The sequence below is a fragment of the Carassius gibelio genome, chromosome B19, assembly GCF_023724105.1.
Source record: "Carassius gibelio isolate Cgi1373 ecotype wild population from Czech Republic chromosome B19, carGib1.2-hapl.c, whole genome shotgun sequence".
In the NCBI taxonomy this organism is placed as follows: Eukaryota; Metazoa; Chordata; class Actinopteri; order Cypriniformes; family Cyprinidae; genus Carassius; species Carassius gibelio.
In genome coordinates, this window is record NC_068414.1 from 14,819,594 (window position 1) to 14,838,013 (window position 18,420).

General features: G+C 39.6%; 1 protein-coding gene across 1 annotated transcript in view; it reads left to right on the forward strand.

Moving 5' to 3' along the window:
- Window positions 1-18,420, forward strand: part of jarid2b (jumonji, AT rich interactive domain 2b) — a 110,476-nt gene that overhangs the window by 50,193 nt on the left and 41,863 nt on the right. The window contains exons 2-3 of the mRNA XM_052584332.1: window positions 6,569-6,704; window positions 11,807-11,930. Coding sequence (XP_052440292.1) covers window positions 6,569-6,704; window positions 11,807-11,930 — 260 coding nt within the window. The remainder of the gene's footprint in view (window positions 1-6,568; window positions 6,705-11,806; window positions 11,931-18,420) is intronic.

An 18,420-nucleotide genomic window follows, 5' to 3' on the forward strand; every position in this document is an offset into this window, starting at 1 on the left:
GCCTACATTCTTTGTTGATGTGATCCAGAACTGTGTGACTATATTTAGCATTGCTCATATGAACAGGCTTCCAGTGCTCTTTTAAAAGAGCCTCTCGCGAGAGTATGGACTGCCTGTCTGCTAATGAATCCACTGTTATAATGTATTCATTTGGCAATATAAGCGTATAGTATGAACTTCCAACATGCAGATAAAGGAATTTTTCTTTTGTTTGTTCACGCAACCTTTCAGTGTCGGTATGATATACATTCTCTTCATGATCTGAGAATCTGAAACCTTGGTAGAGGTTATTGGGTAATGGCTACACTCTGGATGGTTGATACATAATGGTTGCACCACATGCCATTTTTAGAGTCAACAATTTTGCACGAAATTTTAAGTTGTTGTATGAGGGGAAACTAGTGTATGCATGCTTGTTTGATTGTTACCATTAACTGCAAGGGAAAATATTAGTTAAAACTATTCTGCTTCGCAAGTCGGTCATTAGAGGTCAACAGATCTTTGCTTCATCCATTGCGGTGTGTGCCTGTGATGCAAGATTCAGTCGTTCTCATGGTTGCTAATGCCACTGAGCAAGCTGTCTGGAGGGGATGTTTGCAAAAAAGATTTCAATAAAAAGAGAAGTTTCTCAGGCTGTACAGGAAATGCATGTTCAATGGTGGTTACAGACAGATGCTCTGTGTTCAATTTAGCCTCTGTTCATTTTTTTAAACTTAAAAAAATAAATAAACGTTGCTAGAAATGGCACATGCCTGTTGTCTTGTGGAGTGGTGGAGATCTTGCATCTTCATTGCGTATGCCCTCATCGGAACGCTTTAAGTATGCTAGGAGCCCCAAGTCCCACTTGGGCCATCTATGTGATGGGTGTGTGTATGCATGAGTGTGTGTGAATGAGAGACACTTCTCCTTGCTCTGTCACACACCCATGTGCTCCTGGTGCTCATTAACGAGGCTCCAAGCCCCTTCGGGATGGAGCAGAGGGAGTTTTGGGAGGCAGGGTGAGTGTTCGTATGTGCGTCTCTTAGCTTGTGCCAGCTCTCGGTGTCTCGTCACATCTGAGTACCGGTGCTGCCAACCAACTCTGCCAGTATATGAATGAGCCTGTCATCGTCATGCTTACTGCCAGAAGCAGCTTTCTGATGCTTGTCTTTGTGACAAATTTCGTTTGACAAGTTTGTGTGTGTTTTTGTGCATGTTATGGGCAGATTAGCTTCTTGATGATATGATTCTTGTATGATTTTTAAGTCCAGTGTACTTCAGTTTTAAACCAAAAACACTTCCTTTGAAAGCATACTTATTTTGATAGCATGCGTGAACAGACACTTAACATGTGCACCAGAATGCTTCATCATTGTCCAGTTTATATGCAATTTCTCTGTAGAAGTTATAAGTGATTAAACTAGTGTCAGGTATATTTTAACAAGCATTGCTTTGTTGCCTCACTGTGACATCCCCGTGTGCAATGGAGTGACCTTCAAATCCTGTTGAATCAGATATGTTGTTCAGTTAGCCAGCTATAAACATGTTGACAGTTTAATTAAACTTCGGATTACTTGCTCAGCAAGATTCTCTTGAAACTGTTGTTCAGACAAGACAGAAGATGACTGGTTGATTAAAACAAGTAGAACACATTGTATGCTGATGCAAAGTGGCCACAGCAGCTATGCTAACAATGTGACACAAACTTGTTTTATATTTACTTACAGACATACTTATTTTGACATGTTAGCTTGTTTAAGTAGACATGGTTCACATATCCCTTGTATCCTGTTATGATTTTCATTTTAATTATGAATCCAAACTAAATGTGTTAATATCAATTAATCTAATTGTTTTTAGCATTCCTAAATGCTAAACTGACTTTAAGGCTAAGGGCCCTATCATACACAGCACAAGTGTTTTTGCTAGTTTCATCCTGGCACAGTTCTAATTTTCCCGTCCTGCGCCGTGTTGTTTAAATAGCAAATGCATTTGTGCCCATTTGTGCACTCAGGGGCGTGCTGGTCTAAAGAATAGGTGTGTTCAATTGTTGGCGCGTTGCTATTTTGAGGAACTGAAAATAAGCAGCGCTTCCACCGCTGGAACTTCACATTCCTGAGTCGAACTTATAAAGTCCGAACTACTGAGGATGCAAGTCTGACATTTGCGTACTTTATATTTAGAAATGTGCACAGACCTACATCACCAGACTGTTTACCTAATCTTCACGGTACTTTAGACCGCGGAGGAAATACAGAAAGCAACAGGTCTGGGGGGAAATAGTTCCTGGGGAAAAAAGTTCCTGGTACAATTGTTCCATGTAATTTTGGTGGAAATGTTGCAATAGAATGCACTATAAACCAACTCAAACCTGGTCTAAAGTCTGGCGTTATTGTTATTTAAAGAGCGCATTAGTAATATATGCGACTATAGGTGGGTGCACAACGTGTGTACACTTTGCTTATTACACACACATGGATGCGCAGCAGCACACAATCATTTTTAAAAATGAAATATTACATTCCGCCATGTAAATAGCGAAACCGGCCAAGGCGCGAGCGCAACTGCCTTTTTAAGGGGATGGTAGATGAGACTCTGATTGGTTTATTGCACGTCACGCCTAAAAAAAAAAAAACATTACTCATTAAGAGAATAGGGACAACCCGTTTAAACCATGCGCCGGGTGTGCAAACAATTTTCCCATCGTTAAACTTGCAAAAATGCATGCGGACATGCCCAGAGTGTATGCGCTGTGCACCTCAGACCATACACTTAGATTGTTAAAATAGGGCCCTAAGTGTAAAATTAGTCTTAAATATGTAGCCACATGGTTTGATTACCTCAGAGAAGAGTCTGTTCCAAGATCTGCATGTTTATAAGTTGACTCTCAGCTGGGAAAAAAAGTGAATAGGTTGTTTGCAATGTGTTCAGCTATCACAGCTGTGCATTTAGCTGCCACACTGACTCCTGCAAGCCTTGTCAAGTCGCACATCCATGGACACTACGAAACACAAGCTAACACTGAATATCTGTACTTGCGCAGAATCCTGTGTGACTTGGCATTCGTTTAAATGTTGGGGGCGGTAATATGATTGTTCCATTGCTCTGATCGTTGTTTTCATTGCAGTCTAGTGAGCCGTGCTGCACTCTTACAGCTCTGTTAACGGCAGTATCCAGCTCAGCATTTTTTTTTTCAGAGCTGGAATGCAATATGTAGTGCGAGAAGGAAATAACTGTGGCGGCTTGCCAGGCTTTATGTGAAGTGGGGACGGAGAGGAGGGTGGAAAGGAAAAAAGAAAACAAACTTGAAGGCAAAGCGTTCGTGGTTGGCTCACAGAGTTGAGAAAATAGTTTTTTTTTTCAGGAGGCTGCAAGGAGTAATGCTCTATTCAAAGAGCAGCACTGGCTTGGTGCCAGACCGCGAGGTGATAGCGAGCACGGGGTAATTGCTGCCTACCCGGCAGCCTGCTGGATTGTGCTCCTGGGATCCAGTGACAGCATCACGCCTCTGAGCGCTTCAGCCCACCTCACCGTCTGTGCAGAGCGTTCTACGCGCACTCGCACGCTAATATTATTGCTGTCTCTTGGCATAAAACCTTAGCCCGGCACGTTAGAGCAATAATATGTAGTTAATTCTTAAAACTGACACTTTGTATCACTTGCTAATTCTGGTGTCTTTGAGAACAACGCTGTGGTTGAGCTGCGGCTTTGCATGCAGGCTATTTTGAGCCGCGCTCTGTCTGTGTGTGTGTGCGTGCACGTCTGCAGGTGTGTGTGTGTCTCTAACGAGGTGCTCTGGTGGTTTCACACACCACACGCCCAATCAGCTGCTGTCAGCCTTCTGCAGCGCATCAGTGCGTAGAGCAGTCTCGAGGTGTGTGTGTGTTTGTTGACATGTCTGCTGGGAGATCTGATGTTCACCTGTCAGTGTCAGCCCCCGCACAGGAACTTGCACACGCACACACTCCCATGCCTTTTGTTTCCCTAAGCTCCGCCTTCTGCTTAACCCCACAGGAAACAATGCCACCATGCAAACATGACACTTCTAATTGGGCCTTTCCTCCAGATTTGTCCAGTTTTGGGTCTCAAATCCATTAAATTGGCAAAAGTCATGTGTAGCGCAGTAAATATTACTAACTGTTAGTGGTGCTTGTGGAAAAATGGTTCTGTTTTAGTAACTTAGTGTTAAGAATTGAACCTTGCAGTTAATTGAGTTGATATGTGTGAAAATGCGATCATGTGTCACAAATACATGAAAAAGGAACTCAAAAAACAATATTTAGGTCTAATGTTTCATCCATTTGGATTATACAATTTTATTTAAACTAGGGATGCACCGAATCCAGGATTTGGCCGAATACTGGGCTTTTTGACGGGGTTTGGTTTTGGCCGAACCTTAAGTTTTTTTTTTTCACCGAACCGAACCCTAGGCTTGCGCTACGCTGGTCGACGTCACACGGCCGTTGATTGCGTGAAGGTGTTTACATGAGGAGGAACATGGCCCGACAGTTCGCTCTAAACTAAACTGTTCAGGAATCTTGAGCGGCTGGGACGATTTATACCGTAGCAATACAGAGCTAGCCAGTCACATTGGGTGCTGACGTGGAGATAAGCGTCACTTGTCATCCTGGCATAATGTTGCCTAATTTTTTTTTTTTTTTTTTTTTTTTTTACAGTTAAAATAAAATGAAAAATACATTGCTGTGAACGTTGTTTACTTCATGAATGTGTTTTACTGTGTTAATGGAATAAGGATGCGAGTAGGATTCGGTATTCGGTTTCGGATTCCCAAAAATCTGGATTCAGTGCATCCCTAATTTAAACATATAATTCTAAATTGTATGTGGTGCATGCATCATACATAAATGAAACATTGCAAAAAAATAAATAAATAATGGAATAGTTTTAGTATTTGCATCTATTTATTTAAATAGTCACTCAAATTAAAATATAATACTTATTTATAAAAAGTAGAGGATGACCAAAATGCTCTAATAAATAAAACTACAAGAAATACAAAACACACAATGATAACACTGAGTGGTCAAAGAGAATATGATTGTATTTAAAGACATGTGGCGTAGAATCAATATAAATCTATTCATTGTAAAAACGATTAAATTTTTCAGTAAATAACATTAACATTGTTCAAATACGGCTAGCTGTGTAACGAGCAATTTTCAATGAGTTAAAATGCATGAAATTGAAACCAATTAGATATATTCATGAAAAATATAAACTTTTATTTATTGTGTATTTAAATCACGTTCAGTTTATTAGTACTGTTACAGAAATGTGTCCATTTCTTACCTGTTTGCTTTATCTTTGGCTGACAAATATGCATCACTTTAAGTTTAGTTGTTTGTTAAAACTGTGATTTAAAATGGTTGGAAAATTTGTAGGCAATTCAAATGCATAAATCTTAAATTTAGGCCTAAAAACACCATGTGTAGCAAACATGTAGAGATGTGCCTTTTGTCCTTCTCAAAGGCTTCGAATCAGCATGAAAACAAGCTGCAAGTTTTGCCCAGGCAAAGGCCACTTATTTGCAGAAAGTGGCACCAGTTTCTTTTGGAGGTCTATTTTTCTCATGCATTTAAACATCACACACAGAGATCTTTCTCCATTATGTAGATTAGTAACTTATCCAAGAACCGATTGTGTTGTTATTTTTTTTTATCATATAGCATTCTGCACCATGACTCCTTCATTACAATTGTTTTCTTTTTTTTCTGTAGCTGTCTGACGTGCTTCTCCATCAGTACAGTAACTGTAACACAACTCCCCCACCTCCAAGGCACGGGAATGTCTATATTTCCCCTCTCGAGGCGAGCGCTCTGAGAGAGAGGAAGCCGTTATTGTCTGTGTGGGAAATAACATTTTCACTGACTCTTTGAATGTCACCGTATTTGGTTATTTGCTACCATTAGTGCCTTTCACCTCAGCTACAGATGAATTCTACTGATAAAACGTATGCACTCGCTGTATTTAAACATGTTTATTCTTATCTTCTCTTCTCTCTTTTTTCATATTTAAAGTAAAATTAAGTTTTTTGCTTACTACACTACTGCTGTTTATTAAATATGGTATATTAAATAATACTTAGATTTTGTGAAGATCTACAAGCAAACCTTTTAGTGAATAAAAATAGCAAAACTCCTACTGCACGCTTTTGTTATTTATAGCACGCCTGTGAGAATCTGGCCTGTGTGAGACCTGCGTGGACAATTAATCTATAGATAGATTGAGAATTGTTATCAAGGATTGTTGTCTGGAAAGGAAACTGTAATTTTTGGAAAGGAAGTACTCGTCTTTGTTCCATTCTTAAAATCTCTCTAAAAGATGATGCCGATTTCGAAATGGTCCAAGATCAAACAAATCACTGATCATAAAGAAGAGGGAAACCATCACAATAACACCGTTTGATATTTGGCAGGGGAGTGTTTTTGTGTGCATAAAAGTGTGATTTTCGCGGAAAGTGCTGTTGATCGATTTTATTTATTTACTCAAGCAGCTGCATTGATGTTTGTCAGTGTGTTGAGTGCTGACGCGGTGTCTGCTTTAGTGCTGATCTTCTCTCTCTTTACAGGATGATAATGATGGGATGCCCTGGTCGGAGGAGCGGGTGGTGCGGAAGGTGCTCTATCTCTCGCTGAAGGAGTTCAAGAGCGCTCAGAAGCGCCAGCTCTGTGATGACCTCGGCAATGCAGGAAAAGGGCCTAATGGTAAGACACACTTTTAAAGTTGTTCCAGTCTTTTCTTCACTAATCATCAAATCGCTTGTACACAGGCTTGTTTTTGTTTAGTTCTGTTACCAGCACTTTTATATAGGGTGACCATACATCCTTCCACTCTTTCCTGGACGTGTCCTGGCCAGGATTTCAAACTAGGTTTGGCTTTGTTTTCCTATTGTTTTCATACTGGATAAAAGATAATGAATGAAAAGGAGCATACAGGCATTGAGCAAAATTGACCAATTGTGGCATGCCTTATAAGGAGGGATGTACAGAGAACAATCAAAGCAATACAGAACATATACATATAATGTATGAAGACGAGAGAGCAAAACAAAGCCAAACCTTTACATTTTAGGCAGAAACATTTAGAAATCCCAAAAAACAGAATGTATGGTCACCCATTTGATATTAAAATCTCTTTATTAATGATTTGAATCATATGAATGAAGCCAGATTTGATTAAGCACTTTCTGTTTGAGTACAGTACAAAGATAGTTTGGTTTGATCTACATTTTCTTTTTTTTTTTGGTCAAAGGAAACTCCTATGGAGGCTTCCAGTGAGTTTATGTATAAAAGTGCCATATGATCCAGGTTACTTCAGAGCTTTGGAAGTCGTCTGGTAGCTGTGTGTCTGACGCTGCAGCTCGGCACTCTGGGACTTCACTTCACACGGGCCTCAGAAAGACAGAGCTTTCACTAAAAAGAGCTCTGAGACTCTACAGGGAACAAAGAACAGGCCTCATAAGTACAAGTCTGCACAGCCAGACAGAGACGAGGGGGAAAGCCTTCTCTTGAAGTGGGCTTACCCTTTTTATCACTCAATTGGGAAAAAGAATGAAAAATAAAAGAAATAAAACAGAAGTGAGACACTATTGCCTTTCACCAGTTGATGGCTTATGTCAGGAGTAACAGGCCATTTCTCTTTACTTAGAATAATTTAATTGATGTGAACAAAACAACTGTGAGAAATTGTCCACTTACTATGCCATAAGGAATTAAAAAAACAAATTACTTTCTCCCTAAGTGTCTTGTTTCACAAATATTTGAGATCAAAGGTGCAATAGTTGCAAATTTTGTTTGATGTCACTTTTAAGATCCTAGCTCACATCTTATTTTAACAACAGGGTTTGTTGTCTTATGTAAATATTTTTGAAAGACTTTTCGATATTTTTCAAACATTGTCAGTGTTTCGTCTGCTAACTGATTGATGTCCTCGAAGAGCATATTAAACGGGGCCTGCTGTCTTTCGCAACCTTATTTTGTTTGCAAACAAATATCTCAGCTACTCTGAACAAAGTTTATTATTCATGGTAGCTGCCATGTGGACGGTTATCTCGTCCCAGTGACTATAAAACAGCAGGAGTTTAAACCCAAACACCTCGCTCCGCATGTAAACATTCAGAGAGACTCGAGCCAAAGGGGTTTCTGTTGAGAATATGGCAGGGGGCTAGATACACACTCTTTGAATAAACTCTTAAATTGATAATAAGCTCTTATCACAACAGCCCTTAATCTTGTTTTCTTGTTGTTGTATGTGTTACGTTGCATTGTTACCTCAGGGTAATGCTAATCCCTTTGAACGCAGAGTGTTTAACGAAGGGTGATGCGTGAAGACTTTGTTCAAAGATGCAAATGCTCCACAGACGCAAACGTAGTGTTTTGACACGAAAAGATCAGCGTCAGATTAAGGTTCCTTCCGTACATTAGTAAGTCTGGATGATTTTAACTGCTCACAAGAAGTCAGTTAACAAAAAAAAAAAAAATGGCACAGGGTATGGATCTGCATTTGCTTTCTTATTTTTTATTTTTTATCGATGTACTATTGCATCAGATGCACTTTTTTGTTTATCATCTTGCTTTTCAGTGTGTCAGCATTTTTTTTTTTTTCCTCCTTGCTAAACCACTCCGATTATGACATCCTTCAGATGAGACGTTAAACCGAGGTCCTGACTCTCTGGGGTCATTAAAAATCCCAGACTAGGGGTGTAACCCCGGCATCCTGGCCAAATTTCTCCATTGGCCTCGGACCATCATGGCCTCCTTATCATCCCCATACACTGAATGGCTTGATCACTCGGTCTCCTCTCCACCAGTTAGCTGGTGTGTGGTGGGCGTTCTGGGGCATCATCCAGGATTCCCCCATTTCTTGTTAAGTGCTTTGCCCACAGAGAGTTGTCAACAAGTAATAATAATAATAATAATTTGTTACATTTATATAATGCTTTTTCTGGGAACTCTGTGTTGTTCTTTCTCTAATGCTAATTCTAAGCTAATTCTCTAGTTCTTTGTTTAACTGTTTTTTATGTATTTGTTTTTTGTGTGTGTGTTTGTTTAATTATTATTATTATTTTTTTTTCATAATCTAATAATTTCATAATCTTAATATATTCAATGCACAGATCCATGAGTAATGGAGGGTCTTCAGATGTCTGAAGGAACCGACCTCCATGTGAATGTAGATCACTACTTGGCTGCTCTGCTCCTGAAGCCCATCGTTTCCCAGCTCAGCTGGCAGAGCAGACAAAAGGGGACCATCAGGGGACATGTTTTAGCTTTTGTGTTCCAAACAATGTGGAACAGGCGTCCATTTTGTGGCAGCGTTAAGAGGACACAAACAGCCTATTTTGGCCAAAAATCAACTCCAACTGCATCTGCCACCACAGGCCAGAGACGCACTTATTACACTTATTATAAGGGCTCTGGTGCAACACTTTAGTAAATTTAGTTTTGCACCAGAGCCCACTTGCAGTATTTGTCAAGTAGTTGTAATTCGCATCAGCAATTTCATAGCAGACTACTTAAATGCATATAATTATCAATTATAGTCCTTCCCAGTAATATTTTTTAAGATGATATTTGAATTCTTAGTTTTATGATAAAAGCTGTGTAGTTTTTGTGCTATCTGTATCAGTCATTTTCAAAACCGATATGCCAATAAAATAATTTAAAGAATATATATTTTTTCAGAGCTCTTATTCTTTCTTTTTTTCCAGATTAATTTTATTTTTTGCACTAGACATATATGATATATATATGATATTTATGTATAGTTCAAAAGTTTAAAATATCGGTTATCAGTCTACTTGATCTGTAATAGTTGCAATTGGCCCGGAACAACACACATCAGTTGACCCCAAATGTTTTTTTTTTTTTTTTTTTTTTTTTTTTTTAGTCCTCAGTCCAGATAAGGACGAGGCCAAGTCAATGGGCAGCACAATGGCTCCTAACCATGGCATAATTTTGCAGGTTTCTAGTGACAAGCAATTTATGTTATAACTCTTTTGTGTTGATACAGTTATGCTTATGAGCATCTGATATGTGACCGGACACTCCTATACTGGATTTTGTCATATTAAAAATGAACTAAAGGGTTGCACAACATAACAGCACAATGCTCCTGTGCCATGCTGCTCTCTGTGGAAACCAGGAGGTGAACACAGCGAGGCGATGGGCTTAGTTAAACACGCATTAATATGATTAGAGGCCCTGAAGGACAGCCGGTTGATAAACCGTCACACGCTCTCCCGGCCTGTAGAGAGAGCAGGAGACAGGACGTTTGGCGCTGCTAGACTCCGACTGTCTTTCACACAGCCACTCAAGTGAGACCAACATATGTAAAACACAGCGCAGGAAGCGAGCAGCCCGCGTTAAGCTGTTTACATCTGATCCCTCTCCACCCACGTCGGCTTGGCTTGGCCGGCTCTTTTGGGTTTTGGCTTCCCGTGTCTTGATGAAGGCAGCGGCTCGCGAGCTTGTTTGCTCTTGCACTTGAGGAGTCATTTTGAATATAGGAGATGTTGTTTTGCTGCTCTTCTGTTTGGAGTTAAACAGTCCCAATTTTCTCAAAGACGATGTTTTGTGGCATGAGAGAATAGACCTCTTAGGACTTCACATGGATGCTTTGAAGTCCAGACATATTGGTCTGTATATGAGAGAGAAGCATTTTTACAGCTTTTCATGTATGTGTTGGAAAGCAGCTTTATTGTAGTTTCTTTCTTCTCCAGCTGTTTTTATGGCCGGTTGGAGATTTGAGGTCCAGCTATGGGAATGTTTGATGATTCTGGATATTCGCTTAACAAATGTTACTAAACACAGAAATAAAATCAGCTGAGAAAAAAAAAATATATATATATTTAATTCTATAATCCCAGATGCTTTAATGTTAACATCCAAAGCTCTTCACACATTGTATTACCTCCTTTCTTGTCTTAAATAATGTTTCCACTCATCTTACTATTAGTGCTAAATATGTATTTATTTTCCTATTTTTGGTCACTTATCTGTGATAATAGCATCCTCTAAATGTCCAATATCCAACAATGTAAATTGCAGACATAATAGGGAAGCTTAAATATTATTTAAAAAGTGTTTCTTTGCCAGATGAAGATTGGTGGAGACCTAGTTTTCAGTTATAAATGTTATTTATTGTATTACATCAAATGTAACTTAAAAAATAAAAAAAGGGATAATCACCAAAACAACAACAACGTGAAATAAATTTTATAATAGGATATTATAATGGCAATAATATTAATCTATTATTTATTATATAGAGATTGCAGATCATTTTAACTTTCTCCTTCATTGCTTATGTAATGATGAACTGCTTCATATTTGCATACTTGAATCGGCACAACTCAAACACTGCTGATGGCACAATTTCAAAGTCTTACGTTGACTTTCAACCATATAAATTCTGCTTAAATCAAAAGATAATTCAAAACTTTCTTGATTAATTGTTTTGGTGCCATTGTGAATGGTTCTATGGACAGCAATGTTTCAGTTTCAACTTTTTAATGTATTTGTAATTTGCATCAAAACATTAAAAGTCTACCAACAACCTACAGCACCTTATGCTGAGTGTTGAGTAGAAGTCATCATTTTTCAGCTTGCATCTTTCGGTTGGACTCTAAAGTACACCATCTCTCTTTTTCCATTTGCTTGTTCTCCATTTCAGTTCTGCATTGCATTATCAAAGCAAAACCCCACTGTGGTGATGATATGTCATCTTAAATTTGATTACTTGACATGCTGCATCTGGAGGTTGTTACTGAGGCTCATGTTTTTGCTGTTTCTGTCTCTCTCTACAGCTTCCTTGTCAAACGGGCAGCTGAATGGATGTGTGTCTAAGGGAGGACGTAAAGAGAACGGGTCTTGCTCTCAGAGCACAGATGGAAGCAGCGAGTATTCAGAGGACTGCCCCACCAAAAAGAGGTGAGTGACCCGCTCTCACTCTCTCAGGGGTCAGTGTTAAAGAGTTGGTTGGATCCCTGGCGGGTAACTCGAGCTGAGACTGCACTTTTAAACACAGCTGAAAAAGAGAGAGTATGAAAACAGATGCCATTATATAGTGCGGTATTCACATACAGAAGATGTCAGCCTTCATGTTTTTAATTTCCTCTTTTGTATCTATTTCCAGCTTTATTTAGCAGAAAATGACATCATTAAAAGGAGTCAGAGGACCTTATAACAAGTGCTAATTCTTTGAAATGAATTGCTGTCATGGTCATTTTTAATTAGTCACTTTAAGACACGCTTAAACATTTCTAATTATGAATTAATCTGTGATTTGGAAAAGCTCTGAAGAGAGAGAGAGAGAGAGAGAGAGAAAGGATGCAAGCTGCTTGGAGAAGAAACATAATTGACAAGCTTTTTTTATGTGAAATGTTTTTAAGACAGAAGCTGCCCGGAAAATGGTGAGAAAAACAAGTGACGGGTCTTTTTCAGTAGAAAAATCATAAGAAATCATAAGAAATTGACGATAATATACTGGTCGTTCTTTTCCCTAAATTTACAGCGAATGAGAATTGAAGATTTCAAGCTTCAAAAATTATTAAAAAACATCATAAAAGTCTGCTCTGATTGGTCAGCTGACCCAGGGCATTGTCATTGGCCCCTTTCCGTAATCGTGAGCTTCATCTTTCAAAATAAATGTAAAGACAGTTAATAATGTCCTTAGTTTTACCATCAGTTCAAGCCCGAAAGGGTAACAGAGTCATGTGACAGACAGTGATTAGGCTCATATGTGTTTGCAGTAGACAAACCACAGACGGTTAAGAGCTGACTCCACTGTGTGACCGTTTCTCTCTCTCTCTCTCTCTCTCTCTCTCTCTCTCTCTCTCTCTCTTTCACACACACACACAACGTGCAAAACTCTGCATTTGAAAATTCTATAGAATTTACAGTAATAACAAAACATACAGAAGATGTTTCAAAAGCACCAGATTGTTGTAGCAAAGTCAGAATTACCTCCTCTCCTAGGTTCACGAAACGGTCATCCATAAAATGCGTTGCTGTTCTGTTGTAAGTAATCTTGTAAGTAATCTAAAGATTTCTAATTGCTAATCTACTTCCAGAAGACCAAATAAAGCGCTTTTGCTTTCGTCTAGATACACACAGCATCTCTCTGACACGACTGTTTCAACACTAACTGTGGTTACTGAAACCTCGTCGTCTTTCTTTGTGTGTACATTTGGGCAGCATTATGCAAATATTTCCACATAGTGACGTAGACGTGGGGGCGTGTTTGAATGAGCTGTTTTAGAGGGCGTGGCAGTTTTAACTTTGATAGAGAATATCTCTTTGGATTGGAGACTTCAGTCTTTGTAACTTTACAGATCTTCTTCATGCACCAAGAACTTGTAACACTCCAAAGAGAAAGGAACATTTGAAATCTCATCATATGACCCCTTTAAGAACTTGAACTCAAGAGATGCAGCCATGTCCAATTTGTGAATTTATTAAAGTCTTTTGAGAATATTATGCGTTAATTTGGCCAGAGTTTGGCACAATATCAGAGCTATAGTTTGAAGCCAATTCAGTCCCAGAATGCATTGCAGAGAGCGCAGTGAAATAAAATATGGCAAATATGTCAGATTTTCAGCAGTAAAAGCAATTAATTCAGTGCTGAAAAATATTGATAAAAGATATAAAAAATGATGTATTTGTCCCACACAGCAGCTGTCTAAGTGTTTACCTCATTCTAACTCCCTTTTATGTTGCACTTGGCATTATGATTCGGAGCTCTTTGTCGTGTTACTCATTTTTAAGTCGCCCATCTCCTTTCAGACAGGATTTGACTTTGATCTGAGTGTATGGCCACATTCAAGGCTCAATCACACATTCACATAGATGGGTGGCATTAGCATTATGGAAGACCTATTCATCTAACCCAGTGTTTAATGGCACAACTTTCATGGCGTGCCATAAACCCCTTGACAAACAGTTGCGTAGGCCCACTGAAGATGCTTTTCTTCCTCTGGAGAGTCTGAATTAATCCCACCACCGGCTTCAAGGGAACAAAACAGCTCTGAGTGCAGACGCCACTTCAAAGACGACGCTGCCCAGCGCCCACCGGACGCCACACAACGCACCGCTTCCACACCACAGCGGCCAGACCCCAGCAGATGTCCGTTTCAACCCCCTCCTGAAAGAAACCTTCACAGAGACCTTCTGTCTGCGGTTCTGTCTGTCAAGCTGCAAGCACCTATGGGAGATCGAGAGAGACGGACTGTGTGTGGGCAGAAAGCACCTGCTGCTGGTTTACCTGTCACTTAATACCCTGTTATAATGGTTAATCAGAGCACTGTCCTGGAGACATCATTATTAAAACAGCTTTACGTGGAGCGAGTGGGAGGCTAAAAAGAGGCGAGACGGACAGTGCAGAGAGTAAAGCAAGCACAAAGAGTAGAGAGAAGCAGATGCAGTGTAAACAGTAAAGCATTGTGGGCCATTGAGGGCTTTGCTCTGCCTGCACGCAGGAGCAGCCTCTTAAAGGAATAGTTTACTCAAAAATAACGGTTCTGTCATGTGCTCACCCTCATGTTTTTCTGAACCTGTGTGATTTATGTCTTTTAAGAAACATAAGAATCATTTTGTGGTACTTTTTTTTAAAATCTAATTAGATTGAATTTTGACTTTGAAGCTTCAAAAAGGACGCACTGAGGTTGGTCTATATAATTCAAAATCATCTGAAGTCTAATGACAGATTTCTGTGGGGATCAAAGAAGTTACACCGTAAAAAAAAGAAAAAAAAAGGTAAATGACTGGTGAACAATTTTACACAAATTTTCACTAAAGGTTTTACAGACAAAGGTTTGTTGGTCATTTACCTTTTTTTTTTACAGTGTATTCCTCTCTTCCTGTGAGACATTAATCGAGGTACAGTTTGTTAGATCATTGAATCGGTGAGTTGAATAAAAATAATAATGAATGAATGAATAATTCTAACTCAAAATACTGATTTGTTAACAAACATGCATCATTATTTCACCCATGAACTGAGAAGAGCTAGGACACATTTTAATTGAATAAATGTTTCTTATACAAATTTAATGTATGACTCCGGAATGAATGGAATAATATACTTGTATAATATTATTATAATAATGTATAATGTAGTACCAGCATTATATAAACCATTATGACTGATGGTTTTGTGGAGCTTTCATTTTTTTTGTAAATTTTATTTTAATTGACTATATATATATATATATAATTTATTTATTTATTTATTTTTCTTAAATGCTCCAGTGCCGTCTTTTGAGTTCCACAGAGGAAGGTCTTGTCATATGTTTTTTTTTGTTGTTGTTGTTTTTTTAACAACATGAGGGTGACTAAATGATGAAAGAATGTACTTTTTGAGTGAACTACCCGACATTTGGCGCTGGGTTGGACTCTTGCATGTGTTGGGAGTTTGTGTGCTTGCGTGTGTGTGCAAGCTGGGCAACTTTTTAGGCATCTGCTGCCCACATAAGACGACAACAAGGAGTCTGATTGAGGCAGTGCCAATGTCTCTCACACCTGGCCTACAATAACCACCCCACCAAAAAAGCAAGAGAGAGAGAGAGAGAGAGAACGAACGAAAGGGAGGAGACACAGACAGAGGCACAGGTGCAGGGGCTGGCCAGGTTGCAGGGGGAGGGATGTTGAAAGCCGTTTGGGAGACCACTGCTGTTTGCATTCCCAGGATTGAGCGATTGAGAGGCCTCCAAGTTCTGCCAAGTGTCAAAGTGGCAACTTCCCATCCCTCGATTAAAATCGCAGTCGCCTAGACATCGGTTAGAGGAGACAAGCGGGCACCAAACGTGGCAGGCGCTGAAGAGGCTCGTCTTTTTAGCGTGTATTTGTGTTTACTTGTTTGAGAACCCTTCTTAAAGAGAAGATCGTTCCAATTGTATGTCTAGTGGCTGTGCAGACGCTGCCAAATTACTCTTTTGTGTCGGGCCAGTGCTGCCTTTACACCATTTCTTTGGTCTCTGTGTGTTGGGAATAATTTCTAGTGTGTTTCTTAAGGCCTTTTCACACTATTCATGTCAGTGCTCACCAGTGCAACTCTATAGACATTAAACTACAGCCATACCCATGGCAACACATTGCACCCAGATCCAGTGTCATAACACAACACTCAACGTTCAAACCGTATTGATGAAAGTCGTATTTAATTTAATGAGCAGTGTTTTGGGTTGTATACTGTACTTTGGTGATTGGTAGTGAGGATACACACTGCATGCTACTTTGTCTCTTTTTTTCTCTCCCATCCTCTTTAAAATGCACCCTGTTCATGCAGATATGACCGATCATGCCTTCACTACATATGGCTCTATAATAGCCATATTGATTTTCCTCTAAACCCGCTGGTTGCGCTACATACTACACAATCCACTCTAATGGTACGACAGATCGATATCTGCGTCAGGCGAGGGGATTAAACGTGATTGGAGTGTGACTCGTGTTTTCAGAGCTTACACCGAGATGAATCGAGAGGTATAGCGTGAGAAGACGGCTCTCAGGTAGGCCGTTTGGCTCCAAACTCCAGCTGATTCACAGGGCAGGAATGTCCTGTGTTTGAGGACTCGGGCTGAGGTATTTGCACAGGAGACAGTGGTGGCTGCCGATTGGCTGAGGCTGGATAAGTAGGAGCAGCGGGCCATAATCTCAGCTGTTGTTCCCAATTGTGTTAGGGCTTGTCATTTTAATGTTACTGATGGTTTGAGTGAGACGAATTCACCTTGGCATGTATGTGTTTCTTTATATGCTTTTGCGGTTGCTCAGATTCCTGTCTTTTGATTGGCTCTAAAACCGTTTTGCCTGTTGAGAGAAGCAGTGTTGAATGGAAGCCATGCTCTATTAGCTGTGTTTGGGGTTTATTTTGGCAATACCTCTGAGTTATGAACACTGCTTTTAAAGGGATAGTTTATTCAAAAATTCAAATTTGGTAATTTACTCACCCTCATGTTATTACAAAAAAATTGGAACACAAAAATGTTTAAAAAGAAATGTAACAGAATGTCTGTGTTGCTCTTTTCCAGTCTTCAGTGTCACATGATCCATCATAAATCAATCTAATTTGCTGATTTGCTGCTCAATTAACATATCTGATCAGTATTAAAAACCTTTGCGGATACTTTTTCTTCAGGATTATTTGAATAGAGGTCTGAAAGAACTATATTTGTTTGAAATAGAAATCTTTGTGACATTATAAATGTCTTAACGATCACTTTTGATCAATTGAATGCATCCTTGCTGAATAAAGGTTCTCATTTCTTTCAGAAAATAAGAAATGTTCCTGACATGTTTAATGGTTGTGTAGGTTATGTGAGTGTGTGTTTCTGCAGCATTATCTCAGAGGTAGTAGTGTTTGAGTCCTTGGTATCGTACAAAACTTAGTTATCAGCATAATCCAGAATTCCACACAAAAAAAAAAACAATTTGTGATTCCTCTCAGTGGTCTGGCAGCACGTTAGAGATGACGGTCTCACTCTTCACGGACCATATGATGAGTATTGACAACAAACACAGCAAGGGCTGGTTGAAACTGAAAGGCTCAATCTGATTGGCTGGCTTCATGCAGTTTCCAGGATTCATGTTGCACAGGTTCTTGTCAGTGTACTGTAAAACAAAGTCATGATAACAAGGTGCCAGGCTGCTATGATGAGCTATGAAGAACTAGTCTACCCAGTTTGTGAGAGTTGTGGGGTCAAATCAGTTAAAGGATCAGTCCACTCAAAAATGACAACTGTGATTATTTATTCACCCTCATGTCGTTCCAAATTGGTCTTTCTGTAGAAATAAAAACGAATATATTTTGAAGAATGCTGGAAACCAAACCGCTTTGGCGCCAACCATTGAATTCCATTGTGTGAACAACCCAACCCCACTTCTGTGTCAAAATCTCTTCTTTATAATCCTAAGAAGAATGAAAGTCATACAGGTTTAAAAAGTCATGAGGATGAGTGGATTTTCACTCCAACTATCACTTTAAATAGCACCAAAAGCACTGCGGTTGACTCGAGGCGAGAAAAAAGCAGGATCAGCCTTCACACCAGTAGTCATGATCAACCCTAGAGATGATCCAGCAGAAATCTGATTCTGTATGAAAAGCTCCCCATATCCTCTTCGTCTTGTTGACGTAAGGAGTTTTAGCAGTGCTCAATGATGAAGCCCAGCAGTGACTGACAGCGTTGGGGGGCATCAGTGTTACATCACGCATGAGCAGCAGACGGATGTGTTAAAACCGAGGGGAGGGTGACGTGGGCCCTCAGCGTCTGGCTCGGTGCCAGTCTAGACCACCTGTCTGAGCGCAGCACGTCTGCTCTATTGTTAAACCACACCAGCTGGGTTAAGTTGCAGCCCTGTATAAAGAGTGACAGACATCTTAAGTGGGTACATGGGATTTAGGCAGGGATTTTATAGGAGTGCTGGT